The sequence below is a fragment of the Labrus mixtus genome, chromosome 2 (genome assembly GCF_963584025.1).
Source record: "Labrus mixtus chromosome 2, fLabMix1.1, whole genome shotgun sequence".
Taxonomy (NCBI): domain Eukaryota; kingdom Metazoa; phylum Chordata; class Actinopteri; order Labriformes; family Labridae; genus Labrus; species Labrus mixtus.
This window is the reverse complement of record NC_083613.1, coordinates 16,226,553-16,244,893: the sequence shown is the minus strand read 5'-3', so window position 1 is coordinate 16,244,893 and position 18,341 is coordinate 16,226,553. Positions and strand designations below refer to the sequence as shown.

At 38.7% G+C, this 18,341-nt stretch overlaps 2 protein-coding genes and 1 long non-coding RNA gene across 3 annotated transcripts; all 3 read left to right on the top strand.

Moving 5' to 3' along the window:
• Positions 1–5,269: 5,269 nt before the first annotated feature.
• Positions 5,270–9,566, top strand: chchd10 (coiled-coil-helix-coiled-coil-helix domain containing 10). Its single transcript, XM_061053285.1, has 4 exons — positions 5,270–5,430; positions 6,562–6,793; positions 7,635–7,776; positions 9,304–9,566. Exons 1-4 carry the CDS (start codon positions 5,390–5,392, stop codon positions 9,321–9,323), a joined length of 435 nt encoding a protein of 144 aa, XP_060909268.1. The 5' UTR covers positions 5,270–5,389; the 3' UTR covers positions 9,324–9,566.
• A 2,104-nt stretch (positions 9,567–11,670) lies between these two features.
• ddt (D-dopachrome tautomerase) lies at positions 11,671–14,621 on the top strand. The gene is made up of 3 exons (XM_061053295.1): positions 11,671–11,967; positions 12,751–12,926; positions 13,916–14,621. The coding sequence occupies exons 1-3, from the start codon at positions 11,860–11,862 to the stop codon at positions 13,986–13,988; spliced, it is 357 nt and encodes a 118-aa protein (XP_060909278.1). The 5' UTR covers positions 11,671–11,859; the 3' UTR covers positions 13,989–14,621.
• A 90-nt stretch (positions 14,622–14,711) lies between these two features.
• On the top strand, positions 14,712–15,094 carry LOC132986721 (uncharacterized). The gene is made up of 2 exons (XR_009675541.1): positions 14,712–14,754; positions 14,809–15,094. It is a non-coding gene; the product is annotated as an uncharacterized LOC132986721 (long non-coding RNA).
• The last annotated feature ends 3,247 nt before the right edge of the window (positions 15,095–18,341 follow it).

The following is an 18,341-nucleotide window of genomic DNA, read 5'->3' as shown; positions in this document are numbered from 1 at the left end:
TCAAACTTCCGTTAAAACTTATAGAAAAATGGAGAAGCTCTGCATGTGACATATTGGAAAAATGTAATCGCAGAGCTCAATTCATGGATATTGTCAAGTTCATGGAACATCAGATGAAATATTGTCTGACCCTGTGTTTGGAAACATTCAGAACACACAACACTGCACAGGAAGTAAAAACCTTAACAGAATGAAATCCCAAACCAGGCCAAACTTCAAAGGCAACGGTTTTGCAACAACTATTACTGCTATTGAAACATCACAAACCTTTTCAACAGTAAATGTGTCCATCTACAAAACAATGCAGCGTCTGTATATGCTGTGTTCAAGGTCACACACTGGATTAGTGCCCCCAAATGGACAGGAAACCCCATAGGAACAAGATAAACTTTCTAAGAGAGAAAGGAATCTGTTTTGGATGCCTCCACCCTGGACATTTGAGCAAGGACTGAGATAAGTGCCTTTCTTGCTAAATCTGCTGCCAGAACCATCCTACTCTTCTTCACATTAAACAAAAAGCTAAAGCTGACTACACAAACTCAGTGTAGCGTAATTAAATTATTAAGATGTTATATCTTTATTTAACCTCGGATTAAAAGAAGGGGCACCACTTCCTGTTAAAGGAAGAAAATAACTTTAATGGCATAAGTTAATTAATGAATCAGTCAGTTTCATATCTTGAAAGAAGTAAGTTCTGGAAATGTTAAACAAGAAAACACACAGACGAAGTCCTGAATTTTATGTGTAAAATTTAATATAAAAGGGGTAAACAATAATGTATAGATGAAACAGATAAAGAATAGGATTATTATGATCAGGATAATGCAATTATAATGTATGGTGACATTATATATTTAGTAATGAGATAAGACGCGGTATTGTTTGAATGACTTGATCAGAAAATGGTCAAAAAGAAAAAGTTGATGAAGGAATTTTGGGATTCTATTAGGATTTAAAGGAGGGCTCTGAATAGACATGACCCAAGACTTCATCTTCCTACACCCCTTGCCACCAGCAGTCTTACTGTGAGATGTGTTCAATTGAACTCCGCCGGCTGGTCCCGCGTTTCAGTCTCTGGCAAGCGGTTCTTTTCAGGCCCAGGTCCACGAGCCAGATTAGATGCCTTAACACCTGGGTCGGAGTGTGCAGCTGGGATGGAGATTGTACGTCGGTTTAGCCGTCGTCTCAGAAGCTCCAAGAGGATCCAACAGGAAAAAATAAGTCTAAGAGTCTTTTGATACGTCGATTTCCAATTCAGATTAACCGGATGGCCATCTTGATGAATCCAAATTAAGGAATTGGCGTTCAAAATTGAAGAGCAAAGACTTTGGAGAAGAAAGTTCAAAAACCTTGCTTGAGCCAGAAAGAATTGATGTTCCAAAAATTGTGCGTGAAAAAGAAAGTTCAGCAGAGAATCGTCTCTACGGCACAAACTTAAAAGAAGTGATTCGGACCGAAGTCCGAAGAGAAGAGAACAAGAGCTGAAGCTCTAAACTTCACAAACCAAAAACTAAGAAGAACCAAAACTCTGAGCTCAGTGTGAACTCTTATCACCTGGATGGGAGGAGGGGGGTCTGCAGGCAAAGAGGGGTGCCGCCCACGGGTGACTCCCATTCTGACCGGAGGACAATTGTTTAAACTAAACCGAGTTTACTCAATAGGATTAAGAATAAGAATCTAAACATATATACATCACCATACATTCATTTCAATATTATTTCTATCAGATTCACGTTGATGTAGGTTCATGTCATATATTTAGACAAACATTTCTATCAGATTCATGTTGAGATGAAAATCACACCACCTGGGAACATCCTCAGTTAATCCCAGCCTGTAGGTGAACAAAAACATGTTATACAGTCAACATTCTTAATAAGACATATTAATAAAGTAGGAAAAGAAGTTGGTGTCTTTAAATAACACCTTCTATAGCTAATATCAAAGAGTATGCTTTATAACACATCTAAATGTATAATTATAAAGGTTACGTATTCATGGATATTCTAACACTAGATGGCAATAGCGCTCCACCTCAAATTCCTATTAAACATAATATAACTCTTATTCCTGTTCTGAAGATCAGATTTTGAGTTTAAAAAAGATGATTATAATACGTTCAATGTGACAATTACAAATATCTAGGTGAAGAAAGACATAAATGTTAATTTGATGCAGAATTGAACGCTGTGGTTTAATTCAGTTCTTCAGCAGTACTTCAACAGATGGTAAATTTTACGACTTTGCAGAGACTGGTTTCGGTCACAGTTCATGTCTTTGGGAAAAATTAGGCTTTTCATCAGGAGTATACCAACTTTATGAATGATGTCATCAGTAAAGGATATGCTGAACTTGTGCCAGAAAATGAAATGGAAAGATCTGATGGAAGTGTATGGTATATTCCACATCATGGAGTGTATCATCCAAAGAAAGGAACACTTTGTGTGGTATTTTACTGTGAGTTCAAAGGGAAATCTCTCAACAGTCAACTTCTGCAAGGTCCTTACCTCACCAGTTCTTTGTTAGAACTTTCCGAGAAGCGTGCTGAGCAACTGACCAATAATGACAGAGCGGATCGGCAGACCAATCAGAGCAGACTTTGCCCATGGGGTCTAACAGTGGGGGCTCAGCAGAGCGTAGCTGACGGACTCAGAGTGTAGAGGGAGCAAGGAGGAGCAGTACATGAAAACAGACACATTTTACGGACTTTAGCTATTGTGAACGTACAAAAGTAGGAACATAGATTAAATATATGAACCCCAAAAAGGGCATAATATGGGCTCTTTAAGAGCTTGCAGTCTGAGGAGGAAGCTGCCAAAATGGTAAAGGATCTGACAACTCTGTGTCAAAAAGGAGGCTTTCACTTGACTAAATGGATAAGCAACAATCGTGAAGTATTACAATCCATACCCAAAAAAGAAAGATCAAAGAATTTGCAGGATTTGGATCTGGACAAAGACCGACTAACAGTTGAAAGAGCCCTTGGCCTGCAATGGTGTGTCGAGACGGACACTTTCAAATTCAAGATGTCAATCAAGGAATGGCCAATTACTAGACATGGCATTCTATCTGTGGTCAGTTCAGTTTTTGATCCTTTGGGCTTTCTCGCACCGCTCACTCTTCCAGCCAAACTTATTTTACAGGATCTGCGTAGGAAGAGTTATGGGTGGGATGATCCAATCCCCTTAACTCTCCAACAACAGTGGACAAAATGGTTGACAGACCTGGAAGGAGTGCAAGCATTCAAGGTGGGTAGATGTTTTAAGCCAACAGATTTTGGAAAGATCCTTTGTTGCCAGTTGCATCACTTTTCTGACGCTAGTGAAAATGGATATGGCACTGTGACATATTTCAGGATGCAGAACAACAGCAACAGTGTTCATGTCTCTTTCATCTTGGGCAAAGCCAGAGTGACACCACTAAAACAAGTGACAATTCCTCACTTAGAACTCACTGTGGCAGTTCTTGCTGTTCGAGTGGACATCATGCTTCGAGCAGAAATACAGCTCCCACTTGAAAAATCATGTTTCAGGACTGATAGCACATCCGTTTTAGAGTAAATCAGAAATGAAGACAAAAGATTTCAAACCTTTGTGGCAAATAGAATATCCACTATTTGAGGAGCAACCGATGTAACACAGTGGCGATATGTTCACACCACTCAAAACCCAGCAGATGAAGCCTCAAGAGGAATGAAGACAAATCACCTGTTGACAAATAAAAGATGGATTGATGGACCTGAATTTCTGTGGGAAGAAGAGGAAATGTAGCCGACTAAGAGTTGGGTTCCTAACATTGCTGCAGATGACCCTGGAATAAAAAGGGAGTTCATAAATAGTGCAGTGATTGTGGAGGATACACAGAATGCGACTCTACAACCTTCTTTTCGGACTGGAACAGGTTGAAAAGAGCCGTTGCATGGATCCTTAAAATAAGGAAGACTCTAATGGAGATCAGTAAAAAAGGAAAAGTTAACACAGGAATGCAAACATCATTAGGAAGACAGAGATTGACTCCTGAAGAACTTTTGGAAGCTGAAGCATCCGTAATCGGCTTCACCCAAAAAGGAAAGGTTCTGCAATGAAATTGCCACGTTGACATCTGGCAAACATGAAGTAAAAAAGAGCAGCACCATATACAAACTGGACCCCATTCTGGACAATGGATTGCTTAGAGATGGAGGGAGACTAAGTAAGGCAGCCATGCCTGAGGAGACAAAACACCCAGTTATCCTATCCAAAGAAGACTATGTATCTGCTCTGATTCTAAAGCATTTTCATGAGCAGGTGGGCTACGGTGGAAGAAACCATTTTCTCTCTAGATTGAGGAGAAAATATTGGGTAACCAACTGTAGCTTATGCAGGCGCCATAAAGGAAAAATGGGTGAGCAAAAAATGTCAGACCTGCCCAAAGAAAGACTTGTTATTATTTTAGGAAGGTGACGATATTTAAAAACAGGTATCCGAGGGCAGACAGTGTTAGATTGTTTTAGGTAAATGTACTTGAGCTTGTATAGCGCTTTCCTAGTCTTCTGAATACTCAAAGCGCTTTTATACCTCATGTCACAACTACACATTCAGACACTGATGGCAGAGGTTTCTATGTAAAGTGAACATCAGAAGTAACTAATCCCATTCATACCTGTTCAAAAGTCGCCAACGAAGCAGCGGGAGCAACTTGGGGTTAAGTGTCTTGCCCAAGGACACATCGGACATGTTACTGCAGGAGTTGGGGATCGAACCCACAACCTTGAGAGACAACCGACCCTACCAACTGTGCGACAGCCACAGCATCGGTGATGATGTTATTAATAAATTGGTTTGGATCTGTATTTTTCCCATTATTTAACGTTTGATTTAACATTTGCAGAGCTATGAGTTTAGCTCTTTACCCTTTTCTGTTCAATCTTGTTATTATACATAAGTTTCCTCAAACATAAGTCCCAATAAATCCCAAATTAATTTCTATATATAGCACAACAGTATCCAGACCATCATCACAGGTTGGAAAGGTAAGAAAGAGACCTTAATATTTACAGTCTCTGGTATTTATTTCTTTGTATTTCCATATTTTGTCATGTATTAAATCGTCCTTTCTTTTTTATTTTTCACGTATATACATACATACATGTCTACTATACACTGATAATGTTTGTAACGTCATGTCACCCTTATTCAACTTAAAAAGAGTGGGGAAAAAAAGTATTTAGAAGTTTCGGGAAGCTTTTATAAGTAAAACACGTGAAGTCTCGCGATATTTGTGTGTAAAGTCGTTCTCACATGTGAGATCTGCTGCGGTCAATCAACGCTGACCTGAACGGAGGATCAGAAGCACACCGACACACTCTTCGGTTCTTCTCCCACAAGCAGATCATTGTGTGCGGTCAGTGATGGCCAGAGGAAGCCGCAGCAGGTCCGCAGCTCCGGCCAGGTAGGCTACACACTTTATATTCACCCTTACTACTCTGTGAGTGTGTGTATGTGTGTTTGTGGGAGAGAGTGCGCGTGTGTGGCTCCTGTATATATTTGAAGGGCAGGACTTGGCATTTATTCAGTCTAAACTAAACAATAATGTCATTAAAGCTAAAGTATTATGTCTACAGTCATCCACAGGCTATATAACCTCAGAAACGTCACATCTGACAAAACACACATAACTTATTTACACGCTTGTTGCGTCATCAGACAGCATGTAAGGTCTGAAGTGACGTCAGATCCTGTCAAGGTCACCACAGAGTCCAGACAGTCCAGACCGGCAAAGCCCTGATCAGGTGGAGCTTATTCCAACATGAGTTAAATCAGACAGAAGCTGAATGAGGTTTGGTTCAGCTCACTCAACGTGATTTAGTAACTACAATAAGAGACCATAATGCAGAGACAGCATTGCAAAGGTGGTCAACATTTAGAAAAAAACAAAACAATGTATTTTATTTTAATGATCAATAGTATCAAAAAGTACCAACGCGTTTATAGAGCTATATATGTTTCATAAGACAGGTGTGTAGGAGAGGGATGCATTCATCAACAATGGCAGACAATACTACTGCAGTATAACAAAAACTTTTACCAAAAACTATTCTAATTAAATTTTTTGTGCAATTCCGACAGTGTGCAGGAGTTTGCAGTAGCTTTTGATAGTGAATAACAAGAAAATACCCAATATTGTGTGTCTAGAATTTATTTTTAGTTGGTGTGGTATGAAACAGGTATATTGATATCGTCTGATTTTAAATAGAATCAATAGATTTAAAAATCTATTCAGTTATCATTTTAGTTTGAGGAGGAATTTAAAAGCTTACTTTTCTGACTTTGAGCTGCTCCCTGCCTCAAAGTTAATTGTCTTACTGTCTTAATCTCTGGTAGTGTCAGAGTAAAGTCAAGTGTTCACAGAATACATTTAAAAACATAAACATAAAGATTTACTGAAAATAATATGAAGGATTAAAAAAGCAGAGAATATTAGATAACTGATAAAAGTAAGTATGTGTAATCGGTTTTAGTGTAGTGACCCTTTAAACCTCTCTAATAAATACATCAATTCACTTTTTTTCTCCTTGTCTAGCCCGCCCCCGTCCTACGCTCCGGCACCCGCTCACCCTCCACCGGCCGCTCTGGCCCCAGCCCCGTCCCCATCCCAGGGCCCCGGGCTCATGGCTCAGATGGCGACTACAGCGGCGGGGGTGGCGGTTGGCTCAGCTGTGGGTCACGTGGTCGGCAGCGCACTCACCGGAGCATTCAGTGGGGGGAGCAGCAGCAGCAGCAGCACCCCAGAGCCAGCCAAACCTGCATACCAGGTGAGAGAGGGAGGAGGAGAAAGAGGAGAAGATGGAGTCAGGGAGGAAGTTTAGGAGAAGGAGAAGGAAGGTTGGAGGGAGGAAGCATGGAGAAGGTTGACGAGAAGGAGGAGGAGAAAGAGAGAGAAATAGGAGGAGGGAGAAGGAGGACAAGAAGGAGTGAAAGAGAATTAGGAGGAGAAGGAAAAAAGAAAAGATTGAGGAAGAGGTGGGTTTGGAGGAGGAGGTAAAGAGAAATTGGAGAAAGACAGGGAGGAGGGAAGAGAAGGTGGAGGCAGAGAGGAGTAGGAGAAGTGAAAAAGAAGTATGACGAGGAGGAGGAAGAAGGTTAGAAGGAGAACAAGGAAGAGGATCTATAGTACCAAAACGTTGCAAACATTTTTGTGCAGGAGTTGGCCTGATAATTAAAAACATACACCATATTAGGTGTCTAGGACTTTTGTTGGATGGGATTTTTGTTGCCTAGTAACAAACAGGTGTTGATATCGTTTGAGTTTTACTAGAATCATATCAACTTTTATAACTCTGGTATTTTAATAGCTGCAGTGAATAACAGCAGCCTGACTCCTGTATGGAGAAACTTTAGCACAAGCTGAGCAGTGAAGCTCTGTAGGCGAGGTTTGGTTTATTGTCTGTTTTTGTATATCTGTATCAGTTAAAGTATACGCTATATTTTGAATATTTTTACTGCTTTAACTTTCTGTCAGAAAACACTGTTCAGGAGTTTCATGCTGCAGGAAACAGAAACAGTTTTTATCTGCATCCTTGTCCTCTCTGATAGTGGCTCAGTGGGAACATTTGATACACACTGAGAGTCACAGCAGCTGTGTTTCCTCTGCAGGAGCCCCCCCGGCCCCCCCAGGCCCAGCAAGGCCCCTGTCACTTTGAGGTCAAACAGTTCCTCGATTGCGCCACCAACCAGAGCGACCTGAGTCTTTGTGAGGGATACAGCGAGGCGCTTAAACAGTGCAAGTTCTCCCACGGTGAGTGTGAAAGACAGGGTGACAGATCACAGCAGCAGGAGGACGGGCTGGATTTATCAAACAGGATTTATACTGCCCTGTTCAGATCAAACACGATTACGGTCAAATTATCAAACTACACCTGCCACAGTCTGCTGATAATGATGCTGCTTCACTTAATTGTAGATTACCTCCACAGTCCTGACCAAAACATCAGAATACTTCAGTCACTATATCATAATAATGCAGTTTTAAATGTTTACAACTCTGATGAAATCCATCGCAATTGATTTAACATTTTTCCAACAGCAGGTTATGTCACTAAAGGAACAAAATGACACAAGTTTTCAGTCAGTGAATCTCACTTTGAATCACTTCAATGTGTAATAAAAACCTGCTGTTCATTTATAGAGCTCAGCCGGATATAAACATAAGGAGACTCTGATACTCTGATAACTAGAACAGAGTCATGCAGATCTGTCATTCATTGAAGTAAGAGTAAAACATCTCCATCTTAGTTTTAAAAAATGTCTTGGCACCATCTAGTGGGCAGAAGGAGACATTGGAACCCGACCGATTAATCAGCATGCCGATAATATCGGCAGATATTAGCATATCCATTAACTATCGGTCTCTGCAATCTTTATCCCAGATATATAGTCACATTACTAGATTTATCTTCCAGTCATGTAGCTTTTCATTTGTGTATCATTGTATTACACTATCAGTTCTTTTTCTGGCGGTCACCAGCAGACTGTGCCATATGGATTACAACAACTCAATATCACAATGTCAAGCGGTGATGCACGTACACGCTACTTTCCAGATGAGTGACCCTCTTGTCTACATCATACTGTATATCTGTACGACAAGTGTTTGATAACTGCATTTGAGGGATCAACACAATAAATGAGCTTATCTAAATCCATCCGTCTCTGCAAATCGAAGATAGATCTAAGAAAGATTCTGGCCGATATATCGGTATCTGGTCTTTTTTCTCCCCCATATTGATATCGGTCGGGCCCTGGAAGAAATGTTTTTATTGCACTATAAACACGTTTTTTTTTCACGATAACCACTTTAATTACATAATAAAAATCAATACTGTGCATATGTCACCATGCACAATAATGCAAAGCAGTGGACAGAAAGAAAAAAGTGATGACAACAGACAGACTTTCAAAGAAGAAAACCGGAGCAGCTTTTTTAATAAGTTCTTTATGTAAACTTCATGTTTTACACTCTGACTACATTCAGTGTCTAACTCGTAAGTTACTTGCAGCTTCACTTCTTAACACACCATGAGAGTGAAGACCAGAACACAAACGAGAAGATTACCAAACATGTTACAGTCTGAATATTTAAAAACTTTATTGAGGAGTTTCCAGAGAGACAAAGGCACATCCAGTCTGTCAGCCCAGTCTGAACATTATCATTAAAAATATGATTTAAAATGTGTTCTAACAGGAGGAGGGTAATCAGAGTAAAAATAAATCTGCATACAGAAGTTTAAAATCCTGTTGACGTGTTGTTTGTGTGTTTCTGCAGGTGTGTCATCACTGGTTTGAAGAATGGACATCTGGACGGACATGTTTTTAATAATGACAGAACTTAAATGATGCATTATTATTAATAATACATCTTATATTTCAATAATAAAACCGAGTGCAAACATGATGTAGACTGAATATGTAAGAACACTGTACCTCAGGCTGTGATTGGTCCCTTCTCTTTGATGACTGTGACGTGTGTGAAATGTTTTTGTTAATGTACAGTGATGAACTTTAATAAAGGGTTAATGAGCAAGCTCAGTCTGCCTTTTTATTTGTGATTGGACACAGGAGTACAGATGAAGCACATACATCTACTGTACCTCACTACAAACAATATATACAGACAATATGAGTAATTCAATAAATAGTACAATAATAAAAACAAACAACAAAACATTGCCGAGATGGAGGAACATGGGCAAAGCTTCAGCTCATGAGGTAAAGGATAAGTTTGCAGAGTGTGTTAAACGGCTTGTTCTGCAAATTATCCGACAGTTCCCTGATATGAAAAAAATAATTTCATGAGAAGGCTTTATGCCTCTACGTAAGCCGTTGACAACTCTTACATACTCTGTTCCCTATTTGAGAGTTAGACCGTGTTCTGGAGTTTGCTAGCAGTTTTTGCTGGACTCATTCGTCTCTTACAGTGTATGCACCTATCTGATGTTTTAAATGAGAATAGTGTTGTTCTACAATTTAAAGGACTGATGAAATAAAATGTGCTACATTGAGAACTACTAGCAGCCTGCTGCAAGAAGCCAGAATAGTTAGGATAATGCTGCACTCATCCTCCTAGTTTCAGAGTTAGGAAGTCGTTCTCCAGACTTCAGTGTGTTCACGAGCTTTCAGTTTGGAAAGTTTGAATGTTGTAACGACAGCAAAAAAGAAACAGTGTGTACACAAGTTATATTTGAGGAAAAATTTGCATTTTTCAACTTGGAAAATTATTTTTCCGATGTGTCCGACCCCACACAAATGCAGGGTAAGTCAAGTCTCTGACAAAGCCAATAGCTTATCATTGTCTCTGATTTTGGGGTGGCCAATCAGAATTCAAGGGGGGCAATGCCACCCCTCCCCACGCTAAGGACACGCCCTTGACAGAAAAAGCAGTTTGATTTGATGTCCTATTTATGTCTCTGAAGAAATTAGTTAGCTGGGTAAAATCTGTGAATCTGTGGTAAGAAGGTATTTATTGGGACCAGACTTTGCCCCAATGATCATTATCTACAACACTATTCCATAGTGGAGTTGCAGAAGTTATTGCTACAATATCTCTTTGGAAGAGTCCTCTGGTTTTCTGTTTACTTTTTGAGGTTTTACTGAGAAGCACAGATTTCCAGCCTGAGTATTATTTAAGGTGAAGGTGTGAGTGAGCGGCTGTGGGCCTCTTATCAACAAGCACAATAATCTCATCCTTCACTGTTACAGGGAGCACGGTCTGTCTGCACATGGTGTTTTCTCATGTGTTTTCTTTATCTCTCTGACGTCACGTTTTAGCGTCAAACTACCCTTCACATTAAAATGTGTTTTCCAACATCATCATGTAATGACTGAAGTGAACCAACAGGAGGCGCTGCAGCTTAAAACACACAAAGTCCGGACCATAGACTGAACCTACTGAGGCCGAGCTGTGCACACATCCGGTTCTGCCTTCAGAATAAGAAAGTGAGATATCCAGAACTGGAAAGTAAGTAAATAAAGCAACAGAAGAATGAATATCCAGGAAATAAGCTCTTCCAGACATAAAGACATAAATACGCACATCCAAAAATGTAGCTTAACATTATCAAAGTGTCAAATATAGTAAATCTAAGTTTAAAAAAAAAGCTAAAACTAAAGTCTATAATAACCAGTAATATTTACAGTCTATGATAATAACCAAGCTAAAGTTTATAAAGCATAGAGAGAAAATAAACAGAGCATTAAAAAAATAAAAAATAAATATATTTTTTAATTTCGAGATTAAAGGCGTAAATGTATGAGAATTCAGTCTTTATTTCTCTTTATTCTCGTAAATTTACGACTTTATTCTCGTAAATTTACGAGTTTATTCTCGAAATGAATTTCTTTTTAAAAAGAATTCACATAATGCCCTAATCCTCCGTCGTATATGCTTGCTTTGGACAGTGTGGTTCTTTCTCTACAGAATTTGGGTTTGTGCAGAAAAAATATGCTTGGAACAGAAAACAAATCAAACTCCACCTTCTGCACACATTTTTTTTATTTTTAATTAAACAGCACAAAATATCAGATTCATATTGTATGCAATTTTGCAATAATTAATTGAAAATTATTACTCCAGGTTTTTAGTGGATATACTATTTACTACTTACAAAAAAGGGTCTCTTTGATTTTTTGTATTACAATTTTTTTTTACATTTATATCCGAACAGTCTGTGTGTCAGAAGCCTTATTCTAACGCTCCGCTCTTATTTTGACAGTCAGAACCGGTAGTCGTCTCTGGTTGCCGGGTTCCCCCGTTCCTCCCTCCTGTCGGTACAGAGTGTCTCCGGTCGGTAGCCTACTTACGGTGTCCTGTCCTCCCGTTAACATGCCTTTCCTTGAGCTGCGGACGAACTTACCTGCGGGCTCGTTCTCGGAGGATTTCGTGAAGAAATTCAGCGCGTGCGCCGCCGCCGCTTTGGGGAAACCTGATGACGTAAGTTCATCTGCTGGGATGACCTTTGACCGCGCTGCGCCTGCGTGGTTCAATGTCATAGCTGTTTTTTTAGTCCTATTTGCAGCGGGAGAGATTTATATTCATGAAATATTCTATTAGAAACAGACTCAAATCACTCTGACTGACTGGTTCAGTCTCTGCATGCTGATTGGTCCTTTCCCTGCTGCCCCACGAACTCTGGTCTCTGATTGGCTGAAAGTGAAGCAGAAGCAATTTTTCATCGATTTACAAGCTTATATACATTTTTTTTACATTACTTTGTTTTTGTCTTATCTCTTGGAATACACTGCAGAAATGATCACGTGTAAGTTTGTAATGAGTAAAATGTATTACCAGAGATAAGGATATTGTTAAAACCATGATAAAAAGATTAACCAAATGGTTTTGTTTTTTTAAATTGTTATTATTGTTATCAAATCACAGACACCATGCTTTGTTGCTTCAGAATGTTACATATTAACAAGAGCAGGAATCCAGATGTTAAACAAGCTGAAAGCAGCAGATGTTTGAGATACTTTGCTCAGTAAATGACTAAAATAAAAGTAGGTGTGTAGACGAGGAATTCATCCATTTAAAATGACAAACTCCTGCACACATTTAAACGCTGTGCTGAAGTTTGTTATTTTCATTCTGAGAAAGTCTATAATGAAGATCCCACATCATATCTGGACAATGTCAGAGTTAATGTCATTTTTTATGATTCTATCTATATTTATATATTTGTATAAAAACAGCTGCTCACTGGGTTTGGTTGTGTTTTAGAGGATGAACGTGGTCGTGCAGCCCGGCTGTCCCATGCTGATCTCTGGCTCCTCCTCTCCGTGTGTGATGCTGTCGGTGTCTGCCATTGGTGTGACTGACACAGCTGACAAGAACAAGGAGCACAGCGCCAAGATCTTTGAGTTCCTGACCAGAGAACTCGGCCTGACCGAGGACAGGTGAGCTGTCAGCAGGTCGCCGCTACACTCTACTTCTAACTCTGCAGCCTTAAAGCCTCCGGAAATGTGTCTTTGATTAATAGAAACAAACTTATGATATTGAAGTTTACAGTCTCATTAAGAGTCCACTAAATCTGAGTGAAAATGAGGGATAAATATTAGAAAACATATTTAAAAACAGCTAATACTTCTGTTTTGACCTTTAATCTATCGGGCTCCGCCCACATATGAGGGGAGAATTTAACAAAACTAAAAGATCTTACATTCATCGTTTATCATTCACAACACAAATACATTCTTCTTCTTCTATACTTCCTAATTTTCATCTCTTCCTCCTCCTAACCTCCCTCCTCCTCCTTCTCTGCCTTCTTCTTTTTCTTTTCCTCCTCTCTGTCCTCTTCTCCTCCTCAGCTTTCTGTAGATTTCTTCCTCCTCTTCCACTTCCGAACCCCTTTTCTTACCCTCCTCCTCTTTCCCCTTACCTTACTTGATACCAAAATGTTACCAATATATTTATTCAGTTTAGACAATTTGCAGCCAACCCAATAATAGGTGTCTAGGACTTTTATTTTTGTTGCCATGGTAACAAACAGGTATTATTATGGTTTTTATTTTGATTATTACAAGAATCTAATCAAAGTTTTAAAATCTGGTTTTGTGACAACCGTAATCTTCAGACTCACAATAACCTCTCTAAGTTAAACGAATACATGCATTAACACACTAACGGCACAGACTCACTGCTGCTCTCTGATTGGTCGGTTATCTGTGATGAATCATATCTCAAACTAAGAGCTCTGAACTTGAACCCTGAACAGTCTTTGTTTCTGTAATCTTTGAATGGATGCACACTGTGAATGATTGACAGCTGTGAATGAATACTTCATTAATCGCTGAGGGGACGTTCGGTCGCTACAGTTCTTCGACATAATGTAGCACAAAGAATCTGTACAAAGCGGAATGATTGACAGCTGTGTTTTGATTGACAGGATCGTGATCGTGTTCCACGCTCTGCAGCCTCACCAGGTCGGCAAGAAGGGGACGGTCATGAGCTTCCTGTGAAGGACGGCGGCATTCCAGACATTGCCTTACACTCACATTCCTACAGACAGACGAGAGGAAGAAGAAATGAATCAGTGTTCATCACTTTATGAAGTAAATGAATCTACAGAGCTCTTGTTTTCAGCACAGTTCACACATGATGTTAATGAGATCTATTTTTAATGATTAAAGACCAGACTGATTTATTTTAACGCACTCTGAGTTTTACTCTCGTGTCCGTCTTTGAGTATTATTAATGTAGCTGAAGTATTTTACATCAATGACATCTCTTTCATTGAAACCTTTCCAGGTAAAGTGAAGAACAACAAGGTAAAAGAAAAAGTAAAAAGTCTTCAATGTGTCATCAAATCATTTAATGTTAAATACATGTCATGAAGGGAAAATCTCCAAACGGCCTGTTTGAGCACACATTTTCTGAAAAGTGGAGCAGGCAAATGGATGGAGAAGATGAACTTTTCTCATTACTGGGGGGTTTGTAGATGAACTAGAAACACATGTTAGTGTTAGAAAAACAAGGTTAAGTGTATTTAGCATAATATGTGACTCGTATAATACAGTAACAGAAACATAATTAAAGGTTGGAGATATGAATGAAGCTCAGATAGATATGACTTGTATTATACAAATAAAATACATTTAAAAAAGTGGAGGGGTAACTTTTTATATTATCTAAACTATGATTTGTTATATTATTGGCAATATGACAATTGTTGACAATATAATGGAAATGATTAATGAAAAAGCTAAACAAGTTATAAGTAGGTGTGTTTATAGAACGCCAGGTGCCTGTTTATAGAGTCATTTACAGACACAAGTACAGAGTTGTTGAACAGGATCTATAATGAGTGTGTGTTCGTACATAGGGACCTTAACACTCATGGAAAATCTGGACTGAGGACATCAATCCAGTACCATAATACAATACAATTAAGAAATTAAGAGAAAATATTTTATCAGAGAATATGTAGACATATGTAGAAATATCCAGTCAGGTATTGCACTTCTGTGAGCTATTACAGATGAAGTATAAAATAGCAAAAAACAAGGGGTAAAAAAATAGAAACAAGCAAAAACATTGCCAACAATAAATAATTTCCATTTTCTTAGAGATGGTTACGGTTCCTATTTATAACTTTGTAATCAAAGAGTTTCTAAGTCTTTTGTTGTACACACTTAATGACATGGATAATAATTTAAGTAACATATTTATCCCATGAGATGACTCCCGATAATTGTTTGAGGGATGTTTTATACAATGAAAGATGAAGATTATTAGCTCATCTCATTGAATAATAATGCCCCTTGAATTACTGACAATATCATTTCTAAAGGGGCACTGTTGGCGCAGTGGCGCAGGCAGTGATTGGTGCGCGCGCCCGTGAATGGAGGCTGTGGTCCTCCAAGCGGCAACCAAGGTTCAAATCCGACCTGTGGCTCCTTTCCCGCATGTCATTCCCCACTCTCTGTCTCCCTGATTTCCGACTCTGTCCACCGTCCTATCTCTACAATAAAAAAAGTCCCAGAAATAAATCTTAAAAAACATGTTCATGTCAAAAAAGGCAAAAACTCCAGTTTGAGAAAAAGGGATCTATTGATGCAACAGATTTAGAAGAAGAAACTGACAAACTGTTTCTGAAGCTGTACTATTTTATGGAGATAAGTTGGAAGTGTAATTGCTCAAACAATATTACAATATGATGAGTATGGATACATTAAACTGGCCAGCCAGTTCAGGTGGTTCAGGCATGTGATTAGGATGCCTACTGTACACCTCCCTTTGGAGGTTTTCGGGGCACAACGAACTGGGAGGAGACCCTTGGGTAGACCCGGAGTTCGCTGGAGGGATTATATATCCAGCCCGTTAACGTAAAAGGAAAATAAAAGCATAAAAAGGTACCTAAAATGCCTAAAAAATAACTAAAACAAACCCCAACATTGTAGTCACCCTCCTCCTACCCACTAATGAATCCTCTACACTCAGGGGTCCTCACTCATGTTTGTAATTAATAATATGATAATGTTAATACTAATATAATATATAATATACCAAAGACTACATGCTGTTTTTGTAAAGTGTCTCAAGATTACATTTGTTATGAATTGGCGCTATACAAATAAATATTGATTGATTGATTGGTGTGACCTGACTCATGGGTCAGTGATTTACAATAACAGAGATTCACAATTAAAAAAATCGAATTGAACACTTTTTAAGACCAGTTGAAAACTCCAACAAAGAAAAAGAATTCCTGGATTTCATGTGAGACTCAACTGCTTTGATTTCCATCGTTTAAAACATTTTTTTTTTTCATATCATAAAAGTTGCCCCATAATCGTTGGTTGCTCCTGCCAACCATAAGCCAATATGTCCTTGAACCTTTCGCCTTCCTCTCCCCCTTCTCTCTTTGGTTTATGGTTTGTGAATTGGTGCATACATACAATACAGTGCTGTAAACGTCAAATGCCAGTAAATATGCCACCACATATTTCAGACCTCTCACTGGTTAAATGAAGACATTTTATCAACTTAAATTGTACTGTGACTGTTTTATTAAAGACTAATTTAAGACTTGAACATGATAATGCCACACTTTGTGCTTTTTTAGTGACACATTACAGAACACGTGCAGATTTAAACATGTTTTAAAGACATGAAAGCTTATTTCCTTATTGCTGTGATAATCAGTGTTGTGAAAGATCACCCTTTGTAAGAGCTCGCTCAAAGTTCAGTTCACAGAGATTAAAATGAACTAGTTAAACCCAACCTATAGCCTTATGATTTATGACTAACTTAGTTTAAAATGTTTTGCAGGGACCCAAGAAAAAGCTAACAAGTTTTCCAAAGTGACTTCATGAAATCAATAAATGTTTCAGACAAAAAATCAGAATACAAACACTGTTTGAAAAAGCGGTTAGTGTCATCATTGGAAGAAACAGATCAGGCTTCTACTTTAACTCTACGTATGCATGCCATGTTGGACATGTGCCTGGTGCTCGATATCAGACGTTGACATAAAGAGCTCAGCGACTCTTCGCACCTCTGAACGTGAGCGGTTGTCCTTTGTCTCCAGAGTGAACTAAAGCTTAGCTGTCGTTCACCAAAAATAGTTTGCACTAAGTTAACGTGTTCAGGCCCAACACTATGGCGCTAGATTTCCTTAAATAATAAACTGTAAACACAAGCTTTTGAAATCACAAGCAAATTATGTTATTTCGCTAATGCACAAATTTACTACCATTTGTAAATTATATGTTTTGCGCTCACATTCACCAACCCGAGAGCTTTTCCAGCAACTGCAAGCATGAAACACATCAGGGGGGTGGGACAAAGACAACATCATGCGAGAAGGGGTTCTGTCAGGGTTGCCTAGAGCTCGCTGCAGGGCTAATGGAGTGCTGTTGCTTACACAAAGACGTGTAAGCTTAGTGCTGCTGTGGAAATACAGGTAATAATAAAAAAATGCGCTCACAGTTTTAGTTTATCAATCTCTAGGTTTTTGACATAAATATAACGCATGATGATATCTGGTTGACACTTAACTGTTCCCCGTGAACAGTGAACAACAATTGCAAAAACTGAAAGTGTGAATCATTAAAAATGTCCCCAAAAAATATTCATCTCACATCAAGAAACTTCAATGTTGCTTGCTGCAAGAATATATTTTTTACTTATTAAACCAAATGCAGGTCTTATTTTTAACTTGTAATATCTCAACATAAGATGTTTATCTGGACTTGTTAGGCAAGTGTGGTTTTTATGTCATTTTGAACTCAAAATGAGAAAAATGACAGTGTTATTGGCCCTTACTTTTATTTCACTTAGCATTTACTTGACTTTCGACAAATAAACTTCCTGAGCTTTCAGTTTTTGCAGAGTATTTAATAATGACACATTTGTCAAGGTTCGAGAAAAATTAAGAGGAGGACCCAGATGCAGATCTAACAAAAAATATTTATTTAAACAAAAAGGCCAAAGGCGAACAATGAACTGACACAGAGGGGAAGAAACACAGAGACTAAATAGACATAGGGTAATCAGACACAGGTGAGACTAACAAGACACAGGTGAAGACAATCAGGACAATCACACAGAGGCAGAAATAAAATACAAGAAACACTGGAGACTAGAACTACAACATAAATCAAGAAACACTAAGATACACAGAGAACTCAAGAACGTAACAAAAACACACTAGATTCTAGTGTGTTTTTGTTACTTTCTTGTACCCTAGTGTTTCTTTATGTTCTAGTGACTAGAACATAAAGAAACACTAGGGTACAAAGTTACAAAATAACACGAAACACTAAAGACTAAACTATGAAACATTAGGACAAAAACACACAAGGGAAACA